Here is a 21,217-nt window from a genome sequence, read left to right as displayed (position 1 = left end):
GTTGATCTTTAAAACACGGTCAACTATTTGTACCTTTCGATATTCTTCCATGTCGACCTTTAGTGTGCCTGTCTAACATCTGGTGTCTATCTAGACATTGTCGACCTTTTAATTGTCTATCTATAGTCCGAATACCAGGGGGCTGCGAGAAAAAATAAATATATATATACTTACCTCTCTGGTGAACTCCATGGCTCCCGGTCATCTCCCCTTCATCTTTGCACTGGGGAGGGGGCTGCTGGGAGTCAAGGTGGCTGATGGGAGATGTAGTTCTCCCTGCTGCTGCCTCTGGGGTTCTCACACACATACGGGGGTCACACAGACACTTAAATACAGCATACTTACTGATATCCTGGAAGCTCCCTCTGGGCAAGGGGCGGGGCTATGATGACATGGCTCAGTGCGAATCACATCATCGTCCCCCAGACTGCCCGGGCGCACGGGGCGGTGGCCATCCCGGGAGACTTGCCTACTCTTGCTGGTGGCCGGTAGCGGCCATCGGTTTTTGTATGAATTACAGTCACAAACACACATACATAAATACAGTCACAGCCACACAAACACACAGCCACCCACTTATACACACACTTATATATACACACAGTCACTTATACAAACACATACAAACAAAATAGGCAGGGACGTGCAGTCAGGGGAGGCAGAGCCTCCCCTGTCATACTCCTGAGATTTATTATAAAAATTAATTGAATACCCCCCTTAAGGGGCATACACACTAGCCAATATTTTGGACGACTGAACGATAACGATATCATTATCCAGGGGCGTATCTATACTTTGGCCAGGATGGCACTTGCCAGGGGGCTACACCCGCAAGTACCACCATAGCAATATATGCGCTCAGCTGTGGACAGACTGGTGTGGTAGCTGGGCACCCGCTGCAAAGGATAGGTAGGTAGGGTGGCCACACTGAGTGGAGAATGCTGACCCGGCCGCTGCTGCAATTTCTGTTTGCCGGGTGCCCACTGCGGTGTATATCAGCGGCGCACCCGGCTGTCCTGACTGCTGTGACTGTGAGGGTTGTGTATAGATCCCCTTCAGTAGGTACATCTATGGAATGGGATCTATCCACAACCCTGTTGTGAGCCTGTGAGCTCTGCCTCCCTCGGCTCCCGCATGGTACACTGTGAAGCACTGGCTTGAGACGTCATGAGGTGACTCATCTCCCAGTGCAAGGGATCGAGGAGCTGTTCTGCGCGGCACAGCACTGAGAGGTCATCAGGTCAGTCTCTTGTTAATGTTGGCCGGGAGGGGGGGGGGGGGTGTTTGTAAGCTGTGTGTGTTTTTGTAAGTATGTCATGTGTGTATGTTATGTGTGTGTGTGTGTATGTATGCTGTGTGTGTGTTTGTAAGTAAGTCAATGTGCGTATGTTATGTGTGTGTGTGTTTGTAAGCTGTGTGTGTGTTTGTAAGTATGTCATGTGTGTATGTTATGTGTGTGTGAATGTATGCTGTGTGTGTGTGTAAGTATGTCATGTGTGTATGTTATCTGTGTGTATGTATGCTGTGTGTGTGTGTGTGTGTGAAATTATGTCATGTGTGTGTATGCTGTGTGTGTTTGTAAGTATGTCATGTGTGTATGTTATGTGTGTGTTTGCAAGTATGTCATGTGTGTATGTTTATTATGTGTGTGTGTATGGATGCTGTGTGTGTTTGTAATTATGTCATGTGTGTATGCTGTGTGTGTGTTTGTAAGTATGTCGTGTATGTTTGCTGTGTGTGTGTTTGTAAGTATGTCATGTGTATGTTTGCTGTGTGTGTGTTTGTAAGTATGTCATGTGTGTATGCTTGTATGTATGTATGTATATATATTATGCAAAATCTCCCCCCCCCCCCCCCTGAAAATCATGCGCTTGCCCCTGGCTGTCCTATCAGAATAGAACCAAGACCCACCTCCAGAATAAAGACAGAGGAGAGGATAGAAAGGAGGCAAGGGGGAGAGAGAGAGAGAGACTTAGGGCCTCATTCAGAGGCGGTCGTAGGATGCAAGCGGTCGTTCAGAAACAGGGCGGCCGCTTGCATCCTGAACGGCCGCCTCCATGATGGTCATTAGGCTGTGGGTTAACACCCACAGTTCTAACGACCGACAAGGGTGATGGTCGCGATGGTCAAGACCATCGCAACCATCGGGGCTTACGACGAGACACTAGGGTAGGGTCTCACTTGTCGTAAGCCCCGGAGAGCTTCTGGCTCTGTCAGAGCTGGAAGCTCTCCATTGACATCACTAGTGATGTCAGTGGGGCCTCCCCCAAATGGCAGGCGTTCCCATGGGAACGCCTCCGTTTGGCCTGCCACCCCCCCGGCCCGCCTCCCAAACGGGGTGAGCTGTCAATCAACATCGACAGCTCGCCCCCTTTGGAAAGAGACCCGCTACGACCGACAGCGCCGGTCGTAGCGGTCTCACGCATGCGCACGAAGGAGCCGGCTCCCTCGTGCGCATGCGCACTGGACAAACATCAAGGCGGCCGTGCGGTTGTAGACCGTACGGCCGCCTCTGAATGAAGCCCTAAATCCTTTAATCTGACGTTTCGGGGTTAACCCCCGTCTTCAGGGATACATATACGAAACGTTGGATTAAAGGATTTTTACTTACCTTGAAGCCTGCTTGGATGGGCCGTCATCCTAGGAGGGCACCGCAGCCAGTTATCTTCTTCATTGTGACGGGCTTGTTCTTTTTGATATATATGTGTGTGTGTATGTATGTATGTATGTGTGTGTGTGGTGAAACACACACACATACATTTACAGTAAGTGAACGTGAAGGGTAATAGGGGATCATTAATTATAAATAAGAGAAGGGGTGAAGGCAACAACAAAAAAAATTAACTATACATATAAGTGAAGAGTTGCGTTAGACCAAAAAAATTAATCAAATATAAACTATACAAATAACAATACAATGGGAGGGCTCAGGATTGGAAGTAGGAAGAGTCATAAGTAGAGATGGGAGGAGTCAGAGTTCATTCTTAAGCCGACCCACCCTATTGTGTGGTAGAGGAAAATGCAAGAGAGTGGGGGGGGGGGGTGCTGTCCCTTAGCTTGCCAGGGGCGCTCAGACCCCTAGATACTCCCCTGTCATTATCATTCAATTGTTTAAAAATATCGGCTAGTGTTTATGCTAAAAACGACCAGCAGTGCACGCTCCTGCTGGTCGTTTATGATGACCCCAGTCGGCTGTACATGCAGCCCAATCTGGGGTTATCGTGAGCGATGCCATGCTGCTGAATGCATCATGGCTTGGCCCTGCCGTCGCCAGTTGCTGGTTGGCATCGGCAAGTGTGTATACACTTGCCGATGCCAACACCTTCGCCGGGCCCGCCGAGTACGATATCGCCGCATACACACATCGTGTAGTGTGTATGTGGCTTTAGTGTTTAACAGACTAGTGCCTGATATGAATGTCTCTGTGAGTAAAGTGAGCATGCATGCATGTTAAGTGTTCGGTACTATTAATGACCCTCCCCCCAAAACACTGAAGATAGAGCACAAGTTGGGTGTAAAACATGTGGGGCCCAATATCATTATGTATTTTAGAGTCTGTTGCATCAGAAGACTTATATGACTACATCTGCTAATAAAACTTTGAAAATGACAAACTTGTTCTTTAACATTACTGCATACTTACCGACTTCTTGCTGCACCTTCCCGGGAGGGGACCTGACTGCTGTCATCTTCGGGGGGGGCGGAGCCTGACTATAGCCGTCATTAGGCCCGCCCCCTTTACATGAAAGCACCGTGATTTGCGCGTCTGTGAGGAGGGGGCGGGGCTAAATGTCGCGATTCGCATCATTTAGCCCCACCCCCTCCCTACGGACCAGCAAATTGCTTGGAAAATCTCCCCATCTTGCCAGCTTCACTAGGAAGTGGGCGGGATGCGGGAGATTTGCCTACTCTTTCGGGGGTGTGGGGGGGTTCCTCGAAAAATTGTGAGCCTCCTGGAAGAGTAGGCAAGTATGCATTACTGACAAACAATATGTTTTTTTATTCATTTACTGCTGTAGGAGTTTCATATTACTTAGCATTTGTAGTTGCCTTTGAAAAGATTAAATAGGTTATTTAGTGGTTCCCAAACTTGGTCCTCAAGGCACTGTAACAGTCCAGGTTTTCAGGATATACATATTGAGCCTAGGTAGCTTAATTGGTACCTCAGTGAATTTTGATTTAACCATTTGTGCTCAAGTAAGGATATCCTTAAAACCTGGACTGTCAGGGTGCCTTGAGGACAGAGGCCCTGATTCAGAGTCGGACGCTCTGACAGAGCGCTCGCTCTGAATCAGGGCCGTCCCTTCTCCTTTTTGGAGAGGCCTCCTGGCCGCTCGCATAGCTGTGGGTGACCACCCACAGCTATAGCGAGCGGCCAAAATGATGGTCGCGATGGTCAAGACCATCGCGACCATCGGGCTTGCGACGAGACCCTGCGGTAGGGTCTCTATCAGAGCCAAAAGCACTCCCACTGACATCACTAGTGATGTCAGTGGGGCCGGCCCCAGACGGTAGGCGTTCCCATTTGAACGCCTCCATCTGGGCAGCCACGCCCACCAAAGGGGGCGTGCTGTCAATCACCATCGACAGCACGCCCCCTTTGGTGCGAGACCCATAACGACGGCTTGGCCGTCGTTATTCGGGTCTCACGCATGCGCACGACGAAGCCGCCTCCGTCGTGCGCATGCGCACTTGGGCAACATCGACCCTCTTGCGAGCGCTCAGCGCTCGCGAGCGGGTCTGAATCAGGCCCAGAGTTTGGAAACCACTGGGTTTATGCAAAGGTTCATGCTATTTGTGGAATGCAGTAGTTCTCAACCTCAACCCTCAAGCTTTCCCAACAGCTCATGTTTTGAGGATTTCTGCCTGTGGAAGCAGAAGGGGTCATTTACTGACCAAGCAAAATAAGCTTATCCACCGGTGCATGATTAAAGAAATCCAGAAAACATGACCTGTTGGTGGTACTTGAGGACTGGCGTTGAGAACCACTGATTGTTTGTTTGTATTTTGTATATTAAAAATGTTTTCTTGTTCATTTGAAATAAAATTATTTTATATTATGATATATCTCAAAAGTCTTACGGTAATTATGTCTACCATACTGATGCAGTTGGCTGTTTTCCACAGAAACGTGGCGAATTTCATTTTCAAATATTGAAAAGAAAATAATTTCCAAACATGGGAGTCAAAAAATCTGTTGTGAAAGAAGAAAAGAAATGTGTTGCAGGTCAGTACTGAGAGCAATGTTACAGACACATACAGTAAATAAGAATGAATATATTGTTTTAAACACCAACTAGACAAAAAAGATGATATAACAAAAACAGCTTCCATACTCAGGTGTTTGGCCATATCATGTGTATATCCTTATAGTCTCATCAATATTATATACATATTTACTGTGTATTAAGCTGGGTACACACTGTGCCAACAGATCCGCTGACGGGCAGATCTGCCGACACATCGGCTGATCAGGTAAGCTATATAATATGCCGCTCGATGTGTGTTACCTGACATCACAACTGGGTGAGCATTTGTACTTGTCAGTCACTGTGGGGCCCTGCAGCAAGTGGATGGCATACTTGCCTACTCAAGTCTCCCACACCACTCGGACCACACCACGGCCACCCTCTATACGCTCGCACCCCCCTCCCGAACCCCCCTGCGCCACCCACATACAGAGCATAAGTTGGCGGTCCATGGGGGCTGATGACGCGATTCACAGTAAATGTCATCATCATAGACCCCCCCACTATACGATGCCTATTTTCTCTGCAGCAGGGGGCGGGCCACGATAAAGCGGTTGCGCCGACACATCCCCTGAACCACCCACTTTCCCGGCCACCGTGCCCTCTCTAAACCGACCTGGCTGCCCCCTCCTTTTTTTTTGCTTAAACGGGAGCGCACATGCAAAAATCGTCCGTTATCGCCCTTAGCTGGAATTGGAATCCCATGAAATGAAAGAATAGTTTTACACATAAATGAAAAAGACATGGTGAAAAGAGGGAAAAACTTAAATTTTGTATCAGTAAACAGGGTTACATAAATTTTTCTGGAGAAACTAGATAATACATATCAATCTCTACATCAGTGATTCCCAACCTTGGTTCTCACAGATGGTTAAATCAAAATAACTAAAGGTACTAATTAAGTCACCTGTGCTCATCTAAAACCTGGACTGTTAGTGTGTCTTGAGGACATTGGTTGGGAACCCCTGCTCTACATGGTATAAAAAAAGTAGAGATGTGTGCTGACCCCATGTTTTTGGTTTTGGATCTGTATCTCCCCTGGTTTTGGATCTGGATTCGTTTTGCCAAAACCTCCCTTTTGTGTTTTGTTTTTTGGTTTTGGATCTGGATTTTTTCTTAAAAAATCATAAAAACAGCTAAAAATCACATAAAATGGGCCTGTTTTTGTTCCTACAGTATTTTTAACCTCAATAACATTTATTTCCACTTGTTTCCAGACAATTTTGACCACCTCGCAGCTCACAATATTGTTTTCATTCAGTTTAGGCCCAAAATTTGCACCAAACTAGCTGGCTGACTAAGTTAAGCGACACAAACATGTGGCAGTTCAACTTCCAACATGGCACATCAGGAAACAAATGTTTTTATTATTCAAGAGAGGCCTGAGGGAGTTGGAGTATGTATGTAGTTGAAGGTAGAGACAGGAAGGGTTGATTGTTAGAAAATGTAATTACATTTTTTGATTCCGAAGTAAATTTATGAGGGAGGAGAGGAGGCATTTACAAAAAAATATTTTACTCATTCACATCAGTCCTTGCCCCAGAAAAATCCTTGAGTGCCATGCCTGCTGCTGCTGGGAGTGGATTTTCTCATCCCAGAAGGGGACCAGGAAGACTTCTAGTAGTGCTTTCCAAAACAATTGACTGTTAAATAATCCTTTGCAAAGCTTCCACATGAAAAAGCATTTTCCAACCTGTACAGGGACATAAAAAAAAACATAGTTAGTTAGTGGCCTCCAAACTGCCACTTAACCAGCACAAATATGTGGACAAGCGCACGATTTAACATTAAGGAGTACATTTAATTTATTACAGTGAGAGTTTTTACAAGTGAGTTTTAGTAGTGATGTTGCCCATTGCAACCAATCAGATTCTACTTAACATTTACCTAGCACTTTCTAGAAGATAATAGCTAGAATCTTACGTTGTGTTGTTCTTGAGAATCCTGCACCTGCTTCTGCTGCTAGGAGTGGATTTTCATCCCAGAAGGGGACCAGGAAGAGTTCTACTGCTTTTCAAAACAATTGACTGTTAAATAATCCTTTGCTAAGCTTCCACATGAAAAGCATTTTCCAACCTGTACAGGGACATTAAAAAAAAATGGTTATTTATTAATTCTTTTTTACCAGTTATTTATATAGCGCACACATATATTTTGCAGCTCTTTATTTGTCCATTCACATCACTCCCTGCCCCAATGGAGCATAAAATCTATATTCCCTACCACATGCTCACATTTAGTGGCCTTCAAACTGGCAACTTAACCAAGCAAATATGTGGACAAGCGGAACAGAGCAGCAAATGCAACATTTCAGATTTAAGGTTTAAAGCTGGGTACACACGTAAAGATTTTCTGTCCAACCATCCAACTAGTTGATTGGTTGGAATGAAAATCTGATAACGTATGGGAGCAACTGATGATCAGCAATTTGCTCCTAAATGCCAGAAAACAGATGAAAATGGTCGTTCAGACAAGTTTGTTAATTGTTTGATCTAAATAATTTGTTCAAACAACAGTTTTTGTCTGTTTTCTGGCGTTGGGAGTAAATTGCTGATTGTCATTTGCTTTCATACATTACCAGATTTTCATTCTAACCAGTCAACTAGTTGGATGGTTGGACAGAAAATCTTTACGTGTGTACCCAGCTAGAGTCTTACGTTTGTGTCTTTCTTGAGAATTCTTGAGCACCATGCCTGCTGCTGGGAGTGGATTTTCATCCCAGAAGGGATGAAGACATTGTTTCGTCTTCCCAATGGACACAGATCTGATGTAAATAACTACTGGCAGGAGAAAAGAGGCAATTTGGAGGCCCTAACACAAAACTGCCTTTGCTTTACTTGAGCTGCCCACCTTCCAGTGTGTATTCAGAAAGAGTTTTCAACACAGCCGGGCACTTTGTCAGTGATCGGCCTGAGATTACTTCCCCAAAATGTGGAAAAGATGATGTCCATCAAAATGAACTACAAATTCTATGAGAAAGACCTTTACCGTCAATTACGTGCAAAAATTACAGAGGCACCTGTAATGGTGGATTCCAGCAGGGACAAATTACTATTGTGTGAAAAGGGTGATGTATACATCACCCCAGATTATACCATCACCTAAGCCTATAGCATCATCCTATCCTGTGTTGTGTATAAATTACAGCTGCGCTCCCTGTCAGATTTTGGATTCATTGTCCACATTAGTGGATGTGAGCTCCATTTTAGTCCATATCATCACCACACCCCCTACACATCTACTGACCTGGGCTACAGGAGGAGCAGCTGCACTCTGGAATATGGTTGTATGGAGTTGCCCCTCTGACTCGCTGAAATTCAGGTAGAGGGGCCATGGGTAGGAATGGGGAGTAGGGGCACTATAATCAGAGAATGCAGTTTTAGTTGCTTTATTCTAAACCATATCCTCTATTTTCACCTTTTGAAAATGTTTATGCAAATCTCAGCTGAGGCGTTTGTGATGTCATGGCTAATGCGCAAACACACACAGAAAAAAAACACATTGATTGTATTAATTTTGGGGGGGCACTTGGGGGGGGAGTGCACCCCCTAACGAGGCAGCAGCCCCTTGATAAATGACACCGGCAGCACCCCTCCCCAGCCACGTTGCTGATAAGTGTGGCTAACGCACACACACACAAAAAAACCTTTTATATCTTTCACACTGGGGGTACACCCCTGATGGACAGAGCACCTACACTCTCCACAGCAGGAATGAAAATGGCGGTGATACAATCCAAAACCCGCAAGAATCCTACAGTGGGATGACGATTTGCCTCGTTTTGAGATACGAGCCAACTCAGATCGCTAAGCATGGGTGGGTTCGGATCTCTGAGTTCCGAACCCGCTCATCTCTAAAAAAAAAGGTACATCTTTGTGATATATCTTTAACAGTTTAGGCAGCGTAAGCTTGGACATCCATTTTTTCATTGGCTTTTCTTTGGCTTTACTAAAACCAGCTCTGCTCGGCTCCCTTTTGTCATAAAATGTTTCATGCACCTAACCTTCCATGACAAATGCTCTATATAATATTAAAAACTGTATCAAAATCTGTCCAGTGGTTCTCGAGATTAGCCCAAACAAAGACAGACACCTACCAGGGACTTTATTTTATACTACGTATAAATGCTTTCAGGAGAAAATGTTTATCCGTCATTCAGAACCTACAGGGGATAAGCTAATCAACAAGCTGACCTAATCTTGTGTATAGTATTCTAGGACGTGAAAGAAGTCCTGGGGGGATGGAATAAGAAGGGCTATCTGATAACATTTCAGACAGTGTTCTTGTCATTTCTGGGCTAAGAGGTTCTGCTCTGCCAGGTGGTTGGCTGGGACATAGCACTTTAGAACCATTAGGCCCTTATCCTGCCTTAACTTAAAGACAAAGGTTAGGTTATCTTACCAGCTCCAGTCGAGAATTAGGTCCGTCGGGGTTCTGCTGTCGGTATTTCTATTCAGCCACTGGCATTAAATACAGATGCCGCCAAGCCATGGTACTTTGCTGGTATCTTTGCTTTTGTGCTGGGTATTGTTATTGTTCGAGTGTGCCATACTGTGGTTGAGGCTGTACTTAAAAATAAACCACATTTCAAGTGTTCATCTATCAATAGGTCTGAGTGATCTGTGAACCCCATATCCTCACATTTGGTGGCAGTGACAGGAGGATCACTCAGATATCAAACTCCAAACACAACATTTTTTAAATAACGTAGGGCAGAGGTTCCCAAACTCCGCCATTACAATGCACATTTTAAGGAAATCCATGTTAGAGCACAGGTGACTTAGGCCCTCATTCAGAGCCGCTCGTTAACAACAGTACGCTCGTTCCGAGCGATGTTTGCATATCTGCGCATGCGTACGCTTTTTAGTACGCATGCGCGAACCAGTCAGTGCGGCCGAAAATCCTTTGTACGCTATATAGCGAGTGCCTGCTATTTTGAGTGACAGAATGAGGCGTATGTGGGTGGTAACAGGGGAAGGTGCTTGAAAATGGGGAGTGGAGATCCGAACGCAGGCGTGCTTAAAGGTCAAAACGGGCGTTTTATGGGTGTGTATATTTAAAACAGCAGCGTCATTGACCACGTCACTGGGTTATTTTATAGCCAGAACTGCACGCAAATTTGTGGTAGCAAACACCAACCACAAGAATAGCGAGCAGTTCATACGCTGGTCGATGTACTCGATTAATCTAATAAATAGCGGACATGACGTAGGATGCGTGCGGCCAGGGGGCGTTTTTAACAAATAAACGAGCGTATGTTTTGCTCGTTCGTTCAGACTTAGAGGTGTGACCACACTGCAATGTGCGTACGGATCATTTAAATAGCCACCCCTTGATTTTAAACGAACGACCGCAAATAGCGTGCGGCTCTGAATGAGGGCCTTAGTTAGTACCTTAGTAAATTTGGTTAACCATCTGGAATCAAGCATGGATATTTTTAAAACTTGGACTGTAATGGCGGAGTTTGCATATGTCTGCAGTGGGGAATAAGAGCAGCACCACTGTTCTATAGATACACCAAGAAGGATCAACTGCAGGGCCTCTGTCAAACAAGACGGATTAAGTTCCAGACATTTGATACCAGGACTGTATTAATGGAAAAACTGTCTCGATGGGACCAAGAGTACCCTGGGGAGGATGATGAAAAGGACTGTGTCCCAGAGCCGACCGAGGGTCAGGAAACCAGCGGGACAACTGCAACAGTTGCTGCGCCGACCATGGGCAGCACAGATCAGTTATGGGAGCCGTAGGCATCACTAGGACAAGGAGAACACTATTGGAACCTGCATTGGAGGCACAGACCTGGAACCCTGTCCTGGCAGTAGTGGCAAGGAAGACAGCCAGGCTGAGATACAGTATAAGGATTTCCCATCTTTTGACGAAGCCAATTCAGACATTGACACCCATTTGTACGTTTGAATCCGTGATGACTATGTATGGGATTGAGGCAGCAGAGTGGCCTCCGTATTTGTTACCCAATCTGAGGGGATAGGCTCTGGAAGCATCCCATGCCTTGAGTACAGACGCTTCCAGAGCACGAAAAGGGGATTACTCGTTTAACAAGTTCAATAACCTGCTGCACCGGAACTATGAAAGGTGGCTTGCAGGAAAGCAGGCCAGTACTGTAGTGGATGTTAAAAATTGTATTATCCTAGAGCAGCTGCTTAACAAGAGAGTTGATGGTGGATCGAGACCCCACCACTCCAGAAGTAGCAGCCCAATTAGCAGTTCACAGCTAACAGGCCTTGGTGGAGAGTGGGCAATCCAGAGGAGAGGACAAAAACCCTCTAACGGTCCCAGCAAGATCAGGATCTACCTCAGGGACTACTACTCCCCCCAGCTACGTGAGCATCAACTTAAGGCCTCATTGACCAGCGCTGCCTGTGCCCCGTTTGTGCTACAACTGTCACCAGGTGGGACATGTACAGCGAGACTGCCCAAAGGGAAAAGGACTATTTCCTGGTGCCTGACTAGCTGTGCCCCGTGTGTAGGCTTGCCACGAACCATCATTTGGGGGTGGGGAGGGGTACTATGTTCCTGGCGCGCCTGGTGGAGGTGGTAGCAGCTATAGGGAAAGCTACTCCAGATAACATGAAGGGGCACCTGGGCAGGAACTGCAAAGGTTAAGAGACTCCAGAGCCTTCATCACCCTTGTGCCACCAGGCTTAGTTCCCCCCTGCCAGCTGTTGAAGAATCTGAAAATTCAAATCTCCATGGCAGGAGGGCAGATTACAATCATCCCCATGGCCAGGGTACACCTAGATTGGGGCTATGGCTCGATGGAATTTAATGTGGGACCTCTGGATGGGGTACCCACCCAGGTTATTCTGGAAAATGATGGATTGGTTAGTAATTTTGTTGTAGCTATCACCCGTAGCCAATCACAGGCTTTAGGGACAGCACAGGAGGACACTTCCATGTCAGTACCAGGAGTCTTGTTTGGACCAGCTACCTTAACCCCTGAACTGCCGCTAGTGAGTAACACTGTATCAGACTTGCTAGATTGTGACTGGTACCTGGGGGAGGTAGGTAGAGCAGCATTTAGGAGAGCTCAACGGACAGACCACTCCCTGGCTAGCCTCCATAGCGCAGCAAAATAAACAGTTTGGAGACCTCAGGAGGATCACTTCCTGTAGGAGGAGGGGAGACTGTACAGAGTACCCACCAAAACAGATCCCTTAGAACTTGAAGTTCCAAGGAAACAGATGATTGTTCCCCGACAGTACCGTGCCCTGTTGCTGGCTCTTGCTCATAACATAACAATAGCAGGCCTCTTGGGAATCCATAAAACCTACGCTCAACTATTTCTTTAGGCCTGGAAAAAACGCCAGGAGGTAAGACAGTATAGGGCATCCAGCGAGGTATGCCAGTGCCTCGGGATCCCCACATCAGGCTTTCCTACAGTCCATGCCCATCATAAGTGAATTATTCAAGTGAGTTGAGCTATTCAAGTGACATCATGGGGCCTTTTAAGAAACCAAGCTGAACACGGAAGAAATGCATATTGACTGTAGTCGACTACACGACTAGATATCTAGAGGCAATGCCAAGATGCCAAGCACATTGCCCAGGCACTCATGGATTTCCCCAAGAAGTGGTTACCAATCAGGGGACACAATTTCAAGGGGACTTGCTGCAGACAGTATGGGACAAATTTGGGATTCATCCCTTCCCCACCACCCCCGACTATCCCAGACAAATGGGCTCTGCAAGAGATTTAACAGGACCCTTAAGCAGTTGCTGCGGGCAAATGCTGAGCTTGAGGGGGGACTGGGAGAAGTCATTGTAGCATCTATTTTTTCACGTACCGAGAACTTCCAGCAGGATTTTATTGCATTCTCCCCTCTCGACCTAGTTAGGGAAAGCTGGGAAGGGATGTTCCAGGAACCTGAGGTTCCTGTTCTGGAATATGTGGTCTAAATGAGAAATAGACTGCAGCAGTTAATGCAGCTTTCGCACTGGATGCACAGGAATGGCAGCGCCAGTACTACAACCAGCAGACACAAGAAAGGGAGCTACAATTTGGACAGAAAGTGATGGTGCTAGTACCTGCACATAAGTGCGTTACAAAAATTAAGGCCATGCTGAAGTGGCCTCACCCCACTAACCAAAAACAGGTATGTGCCTTCCTTGGTATGGCGGGGTACTATCGTAAGTTTGTGCCCCAGTACAGCACCATCACCAAACTGCTGAATGATCTGATAACCAAAAAGTACACCCGACATATTGACTGTACCCCTGAGTATGAGCAGGCTTTTTCCCAACTTAAGGAGATTTTGTCCCAGTCCCCAGTGTTAGCCACCCCCAACTTCTGATGGCGGTTCATTGTACAAACAGATGCCTCTGATTGTGGCCTAAGAGTTTTGTTGAACCAAGTGGGAGCGGATGGTTGTGAATACCCAGTGGCCTTTTTCTCCTGGCCATAGTTTGGGCACTCAAGAAGTTGCAGCCCTATGTGTACGGGGGATAAGCTAATCAACAAACTAACCTAACGTTGTGTATGGTACTCTAGGAAGTGAAAAAAGTCCTGGGGGGAGGGAATAAGAAGGCATAAATAGCATTTCAGACAGTGATCTTGTAATTTCTGGGCTTTAGGTTCTGAGGTTGTGCTCTGCCAGGAGATCTTGTGGGACACAGCACTTTTGAAATACTTATCAGACCCCTTTTCCTAGACTTTGCCTTAACTTAAAGACAAAGGGGCCTATTCATCAACACTAAAATAACATTTTTAAGGACATTTTCCTTAATTAACGTTATTTTAGTATTCATGAAGATACTTAGCACAGGAGATAACACTGATATCTCCTTGCTAAGTCCCCCTGCGTTAATTTCCACACTCCCCATACATTAGTATGGGGATATGGAAATTGTGGTATCCATCAAATTCCGAAAATTATGTATTTTCAGAATTTGATGTAGTTACTATTCGCCACTGTGAGGTGACGAATAGCAGGTAACACTTACCTGCTTACAGCTGTGCAGGTCCCCGGACGTCTTCCTCCGGCGCTCTGGTGCGTCCTCTGGCTCCTTCTGCTATGCGGTCATGTGTTCTACCAGCAGAACACAATAGAGTTTAGACAAAAAAAATGATTTTTTTTCTAAACAGTACTGTGTGCTGCTGGGAGACCACATGACAGCATAGCAGACGGAGCCGGAGGCTTCTGCGCGAGCAGGTAAGTGATGAGTGGGGGAGAGGTGAGGGGGGGGGGGGTAGGGGGGGGGGGTAGGGGGGGCAGGTGAGCGGAGGGGGGGACACAAACTTACCGCATCTGTAGGCAGTGCTGCGCATGTGCTGGTTTTACAGATGTAACAGCGCATGTGCAGCACTTGTTCCAGCTGCGGTAAGTTAGAGTAGACAGGGATAACTATCTATTTCCCGAAAAGCTGTCATCGCAAAAATGACAGCTTTTCGGAATAGATAGTTATAGGGAGGAGGAATGATGAATTCCTCTGGTAATTAGGTAGAACTCCATGCGATTTCTAAACCTAATTACCTCCAGGGAAAGTTTAGTTATGATGAATAGGCCCCAAAAGCTTAACCCGTTGCTGGAACTAACTTTGGCTCATGAGCAGGCTATGCCAAGCCAATGGACTTTGCTGGTCTCTTTGCTTTTTTGCTGGGTATTGTTATTGTTCGAGTGTGCTGTGCTGTGCTGTGCTGTGGTTGAGCCTGTCCTTACAAATAAACCTTGTTTCAAGTTTTCATCTATCAACAAGTCTCCGTGATCTGTGAACCCCATATCCTCACATCATAGTTTTTGCTTATATTATTGCTAGGCTGTAAAATGGTTCTGTAATTCTGTGATGCTAGTCATAGAGAAAGATGATTTAGCTGGTCTTTTTACAACTCTACAGTGTTTTCAATAAGCAATACTATCTGTAGTTAATGATTTGGTACCACAATATCATTTTTGTGTTTTATGATATTTGTGTAAACAAAAATTCAAGATGCTTATGCATAAAAAATGATTAACAAAAATATAGTTACAGTATAAATAAGTAATGAAGTAATGTTCCAAAGCTTTATCAGAGTCAAAGATATTTCAGACAAGACCGGAGGACTTTGTTTTAAAAATAATACAGAGATTTACTTATAATGTCCCATTGAAAAGCTATTGAGGGAACCTTTCCATGTCTAAATAGTAGAGACCAGTGCATATTAGCTTGCAGGTAAGTATACCTCTATTAATCTTTTAATAATCTAACATTTAAAAAGCATTTATAGTAAAATAAAAAAAGCATCTGATGTTCTTGTATTATTATTTTTTTCTCAGAAAACAGTGCCTAAAACTGATGAAGAACTTGCTGGAATTGCTTAAAGAAAGCGGAATCAAAAGAAGAATGAACCAGTTCTGTTCCTACCATGCTAAGACTGCATTACTGCATATGTGTACGGAATATACAAAAGATGACGACTGGAAACTGGACGATCTGGATTTATGCTTTCACACATACATTGAATTCTTCCAGACATGTCTTATAAAGTATACTCTTCCCAACTTTTTCATACCTTCCCACAATCTTTTTAGTTCAGAGTTTGTAGACAAAGCAAGCTGTAAATATCTTTATGATCAAATCGAATATCAAAAAAATCACAGTTATCCATTATTTTACCCAGAATTTGGATGTCCAACTGCCCTCTCAAAGTAGATAAATAGTATTGAATCAGATCACAGGAGCAACTCAGCACAAGGCAATTTCATATCTCACTCTGCGGAGCTCTACCCGTTCCTGTAAACCTCCCTGTCTGTCTTCCGGAACCCGCTGCCTGACTGTCACCCCAACCCTACTACACGTCCTACTTGTTTGTAACCTTGAACCCACTTCCCTGTTGCTTGTGTATCTGCATAAACTCATTGTCTGCCTATCACCCTGAACTCAATGCCTGGGCCTGTCTTTCAGTCTAAACCCACTGCCTGGAAGTGCTTACCTCTTACCGCGAAACTGCAGTTTGGGCCTATCTGCCTGTCTTAGCTGCTGATTTTTGATCTGATTAGAACATACAGGCATCTCTGACCAGAGTGACGCCAGTATAATTAGCAATTATAAAAAATTTTACACTTAGTCATTAGTTGTATGAGAAATAAAAGTACTATAATACTAAAAATCATAAGGGTTTAGAACTAGTGGCAAAAAATATACCTGGGCTCTCCAAAAGGTGTCCCAAAGGATTAAAGTAGCCTTGATTAGGATTTGCTAGCAATATTGCAATTTAAGAAAATAGGGAGAAACTGGTTTGAGGGGATGATTTCTACTTTTTCTTTTTAAGCATTATACAAGTAACAAGGTGCCTAGATATACTGTAAGTTGGATTAAAAACAATATTGCTGCCCGTGCTAAATAGTCATCAGTGATATTGTCAATATTATAAAATTGTAACTGAAATAACTATGCATTTTTTATGATGAATAAAGCGACCCGGTCATGATAAATACTAATACACCTAAACATCTATATGTATCAACTCTGTCTTCACCCTCGGGCCTATTCACCATTACTAAAATATTGATGGAGGTAATTAGGTTTAGAACTCGCATTGAGTTCTACCTAATTACCGGAGGAATTTATCATTCCTCCTCTCCATAAGTATCTATTCCGAAAAGCATGTTTGCGCTGGCAGCTTTTCAGAAAATAGATACTTTTCCCTATATACTCTAACTTACCGCATCTGTAATCATTGCTGAGCATGCGCCGTTACGTTCACAAAAGCAGCGCATGCGCAGCACTGATTACAGCTGCTGTAATTCTGTGTCCGTCCGCCACCCCCATCCCCCTCGCCACCGCTCCCCTCTCCCACCTACCTGGCCGCCAGGCCAGGATGCAGCCGCGGACCCCAACCTCTCGCCTGAAGATTTTTTTTTTTTAAACTTTACTGTGTTCTGCCGGGAGAACACAGTCTGTGTCAAAGCAGCAGTCGGAGCTGGAGGAGGGACCAGGGAGCGATGGAGGGAGCCGAGGAGGACCTGTTCATGCTGAAAGCAGGTAAGTATAAACCGCTATACGCTATCTGAGAGTGGCGTATAGTATCACCATCAAATTCCGAAAATACGTAAGTTTCAGAATTTGATGAATAGCCTAATTTCTGCAACCCCATACTAATGTATGGGGAGTGTGGAAATTAACTCAGATGGACTTAACCAGGATATATCAGTGATATCTCCTATGTTAAGTGTGTTAATGAATGCTAAAAAAAACGGTAATTAAGGAAAATGTCCTTAAAACCGTTATTTTAGTGTTGATGAATAGGCCCCTTAGTTTGAAATCATTGTCTAGTTTAAATGTAAACTTTATTGTATAAAGAATAATTGATATAGAGCTATAATTAACTAACTGTGGTGTAAACTCCTTTACTCATTACATGGTAATAAAGACGACCAGAAAATTTGCTTTTCTTTTTTTTTTTACACGTGAAGGCCAAAAATTAGAGGGGATACATGAATGATCTAACAATGGGGTTAGGACATTACAGGGTAATAATAACATTTGTGCCCTTTTATGAATGGTGGGTCCAAAATCTCCATGTTAATTTTGTGAGGGGCATGGTGTTTCAAGATCTAGATCTCAAAAAGTATCTGAAATAATTGGGCTACGATTACAGTATGCAGGTCATTGGAGATCCATTTGTGGGTGCTTCCAGCAAAATTCCACAACAAATTAATGAAAAAAAGTCAGTTGGAGAAGTCTTGCATTTTAAATATTGAAGCTTTACTCAATTTTTTGTTTTACTTATTTTCGGTTTTGCAAACATATCTTTTTTAGGAGATATATACAAAACTGCAATGTAAAACGCCTCTATGTAACTATTTATAATCAAGCCACATCAGAGACAGCTGTCGAGTGACAAAACACATGAATATCTAACTAGCATGTTTATGGACTAAGGGCCTGATTCAGAGATGGACGCTAATGCGATCGCAGCTACAATTGTGCATGGTACACAGGAACAAAAATATGCTAATAGTTTCAAAGCTTGCCCGAGCATAAGAACACCCACTGCTGCCGTCTCATATGTGTATGATATCGTTTCCCTGCGTAAATATTGGTAACATCAACACACATCGAGTGATCATCTTGCCCCCACACAACGAGCGTATCACATTTATGTGAGAGAAATCAGACAGTTCTGCTCAGTGATATTATAGTCCCCACACTGAAAAACACAGGCCGATGGTTTGCGTACCACTATGATGTATGAAAAACTAGCAGGCAGGCTATAATGTGATAGAAATGCTGGTGACTACTGGGGCATGTCAGAGAAAATGGGGTAGCATGTAATAAAAAAGCTGGTTGCAGGGGGATCAATAGATCATTTGACAGAAATGCCGGAGAGCTGGGGGTGGCATATGTGGTACCCCTAGTTTTGAGAGTACCACTTACAAGTACCAGTGGGGTTAGGTTGCCTCTATTTTATCAGAAAGAGAGTGATGTACATGTTTTGTTGTAGATGTATTAGTGATACAATGGAGTGTATTATATTCTTTACTTATGCCAGGGACTGACATTTACATGTCTCATTTTGTGCCAGAATTAACTGTTCTCTGTTTCCCCTGGGACTATGGCTTTCTCCCCCTGACTTGAACTACTTACAATGGTGAGGCGTGAGACAGGGACTCTCCCACCGGACTCAGAGGGGATCCCTGCATGTCCATGAGCCAGGAGCAGCGCTTTAGCATGCGGGACTGGTGGGAAGGAAGCCAGCGCATTTATTTATTAACAGTTTCTTATATAGCGCAGCATATTCCGTTGCGCTTTACAATTGTAAACATTAATAGAGCAAAACTGGGTAATAACAGACAGATATATAGGTAGGAAGGCCCTGCTCGCAAGCTTACAATCTATAGATGAAATGCGCATGCAAGTGACCCAAAGAGACAGAACACCATAACACTGACAACGGCATAATCAATCTGAGTGACATCACACTCACACAGAACCACGAAAGACTGTTAAACAAAGGATTGAAATTTGCAGCCACAACCAAGCTGACAAGTTCCAAACATATTTGGATCTACATAAATTTATTTCCAATCTAACATTAGCAAAGTATTACAGCAATAACCAAGAGACATACAGATAACCTGTAGACACAAGATACAAACATTCAGAACTAAAACCAAAATCCAAATTCTATCCCCAACATTGTAGAGGACATATGGTTGAAACATTCGAAAAACTAGTAACCAAAGACATAGAAAAAATCCCAAAGAAACATACGAATAGACGCATGAATTTGACCAATGCAGAAATTGGGACACTAAAAGAACTCAGCGATAACAAAAAACTGATAATAAAGCCTGCAGACAAGGGGGGTAGCATTGTGGTCCTCAATACAAAGGACTATAACAAAGAGGCGAATAAGATTCTAGACTACGCAAGCACATACGAACCACTCAACTGGATGATGCTGAATAAGCTGGGAATTGCAGACAAATCTGTGTAGTTACCTAATGCATTTCTTCCCATAGGGATTTCTAGGGAGTTCCAACCTCCATATAGAAGACTCAAGCAACGGGCAGGAATAACCGATTTATCAATACAAAGGCGGTGGAGGTCTGTACTAACTGTCTGTTTTCACTATATACAGTACAGTAAACGGCATAGGAGCTGATTGTCGCAGTGAATATATATAGAACGTTTGATTTAATTTTTCCAAAAAGTGACTTTATGCTTACAGCCTGACGCGGCTGAATGCCTATTCATTAAACTGTCTATATCTAGATTTTGCTGTGGCTGGGACAGCAGAACACATTTTTTAAATACATTGATATGTACAGTATATCTATTGGTACTTTTTCCAGCATCTGGATGTGATACAATATATACAACAGATTTTCTCATGCATTTTTTTCCAGATTTGTTATGTGGTTTTATTTTTATTTTATATATCTGTGCATAATACATAATAAATTATATAGTTTGAGATTATATGGGCACAATTGCATCTCTTTATTGGTTTTATATCTGCAGCGCTGTTCATTAACAAACCATATCCACGTAGCAGCCTAGTTCATCACTTTACAGACACCCATGGTTCCTTCTGATAGGCTGCACGATGGGCAACTAGAGTATGTGGTGAATGGATCTGGAAGATATCATACACAAATCTTAATCTATCCCTGCTAGGAGTACATCAACAATTTTCAACTGCCTAGGTAATCCTATTACAAGATACACTTTATTATGCTAATTGATGGAGGAGATACAGGTACCTGTAGCAGTGTGGAGGTGTCTCTGGTCTCATTCTGGTAAGGTGGAAGGTTTTTTTAGGCAAAGGAAACATCTCGTAAGAGCATTCCCAAAGGCCTCAAAAACACACATTAAATATTATATCAACTGGAAGGGTGTTCAAGCATTTAATCTTACCATTCATATTTATAATTTATATGTTATTCAATTTGTTAATTAAGTAGCGTTCCCGCTAGGCTGTTTTAGCGGGGCGCTGTGCCCAGACCTCCTTCTGGAGGGCAAAAAGCACCCTGCCCTCACTGCGCAGCGCACCGCTAAGACAGAATGCGGGAGCCGTCTTCACCCGCGGGTCGCAGTGTACCGTGGGTGGGGAAATGTGCCGTGACCCGGTCACCGCCAGTAAATAGACGCTGGGCGCATGTGCCCGGCATCTATTCTACCTGTCAGTAGCGCTTGGGGGCTGACCGGCATGTCTGTAAGTGTCGGGCACACCCCCAAGAGTGACAAAAAGGTGATGCATCTTATAGACATGCCCCCTTTTCAATGGCCATGCCCCCTTTTTGGGTGGCATGGAAGTGCCCTCTCTAGCTCCGGCACCCTGCCAACCGCCGGAACTAGAGTGAACACTAATTAAGCAAAGAGTAGTGCTGCATTAGACTGTGAAGAACTATGTAATCAACTTGTGGCTTTTTATTGTTTAAATATTAATCGGAACCTGCAATATGTGCAGAGCTCAGAGAGGGAATATAAGTGGGGCATCCATAGCACCCCTGGAATCGGTA

At 44.3% G+C, this 21,217-nt stretch overlaps 1 protein-coding gene across 1 annotated transcript in view; it reads left to right on the top strand.

Moving 5' to 3' along the window:
- The window catches only part of LOC148542088 (cyclic GMP-AMP synthase-like), a 52,572-nt gene extending 34,951 nt beyond the window's left edge, over positions 1–17,621 (top strand). Inside the window, exons 4-5 of the mRNA XM_088470522.1 lie at positions 5,128–5,227; positions 15,524–17,621. Coding sequence (XP_088326648.1) covers positions 5,128–5,227; positions 15,524–15,899 — 476 coding nt within the window. The 3' untranslated portion in view covers positions 15,900–17,621. The remainder of the gene's footprint in view (positions 1–5,127; positions 5,228–15,523) is intronic.
- Positions 17,622–21,217: the final 3,596 nt, after the last annotated feature.

Source organism: Taudactylus pleione, unplaced genomic scaffold, assembly GCF_031769625.1.
Source record: "Taudactylus pleione unplaced genomic scaffold, aTauple2 ptg000015l, whole genome shotgun sequence".
NCBI classification, from domain to species: domain Eukaryota; kingdom Metazoa; phylum Chordata; class Amphibia; order Anura; family Myobatrachidae; genus Taudactylus; species Taudactylus pleione.
Note: the sequence above shows the minus strand (reverse complement) of the source record. Positions and strands in the feature narration are given on the sequence as shown.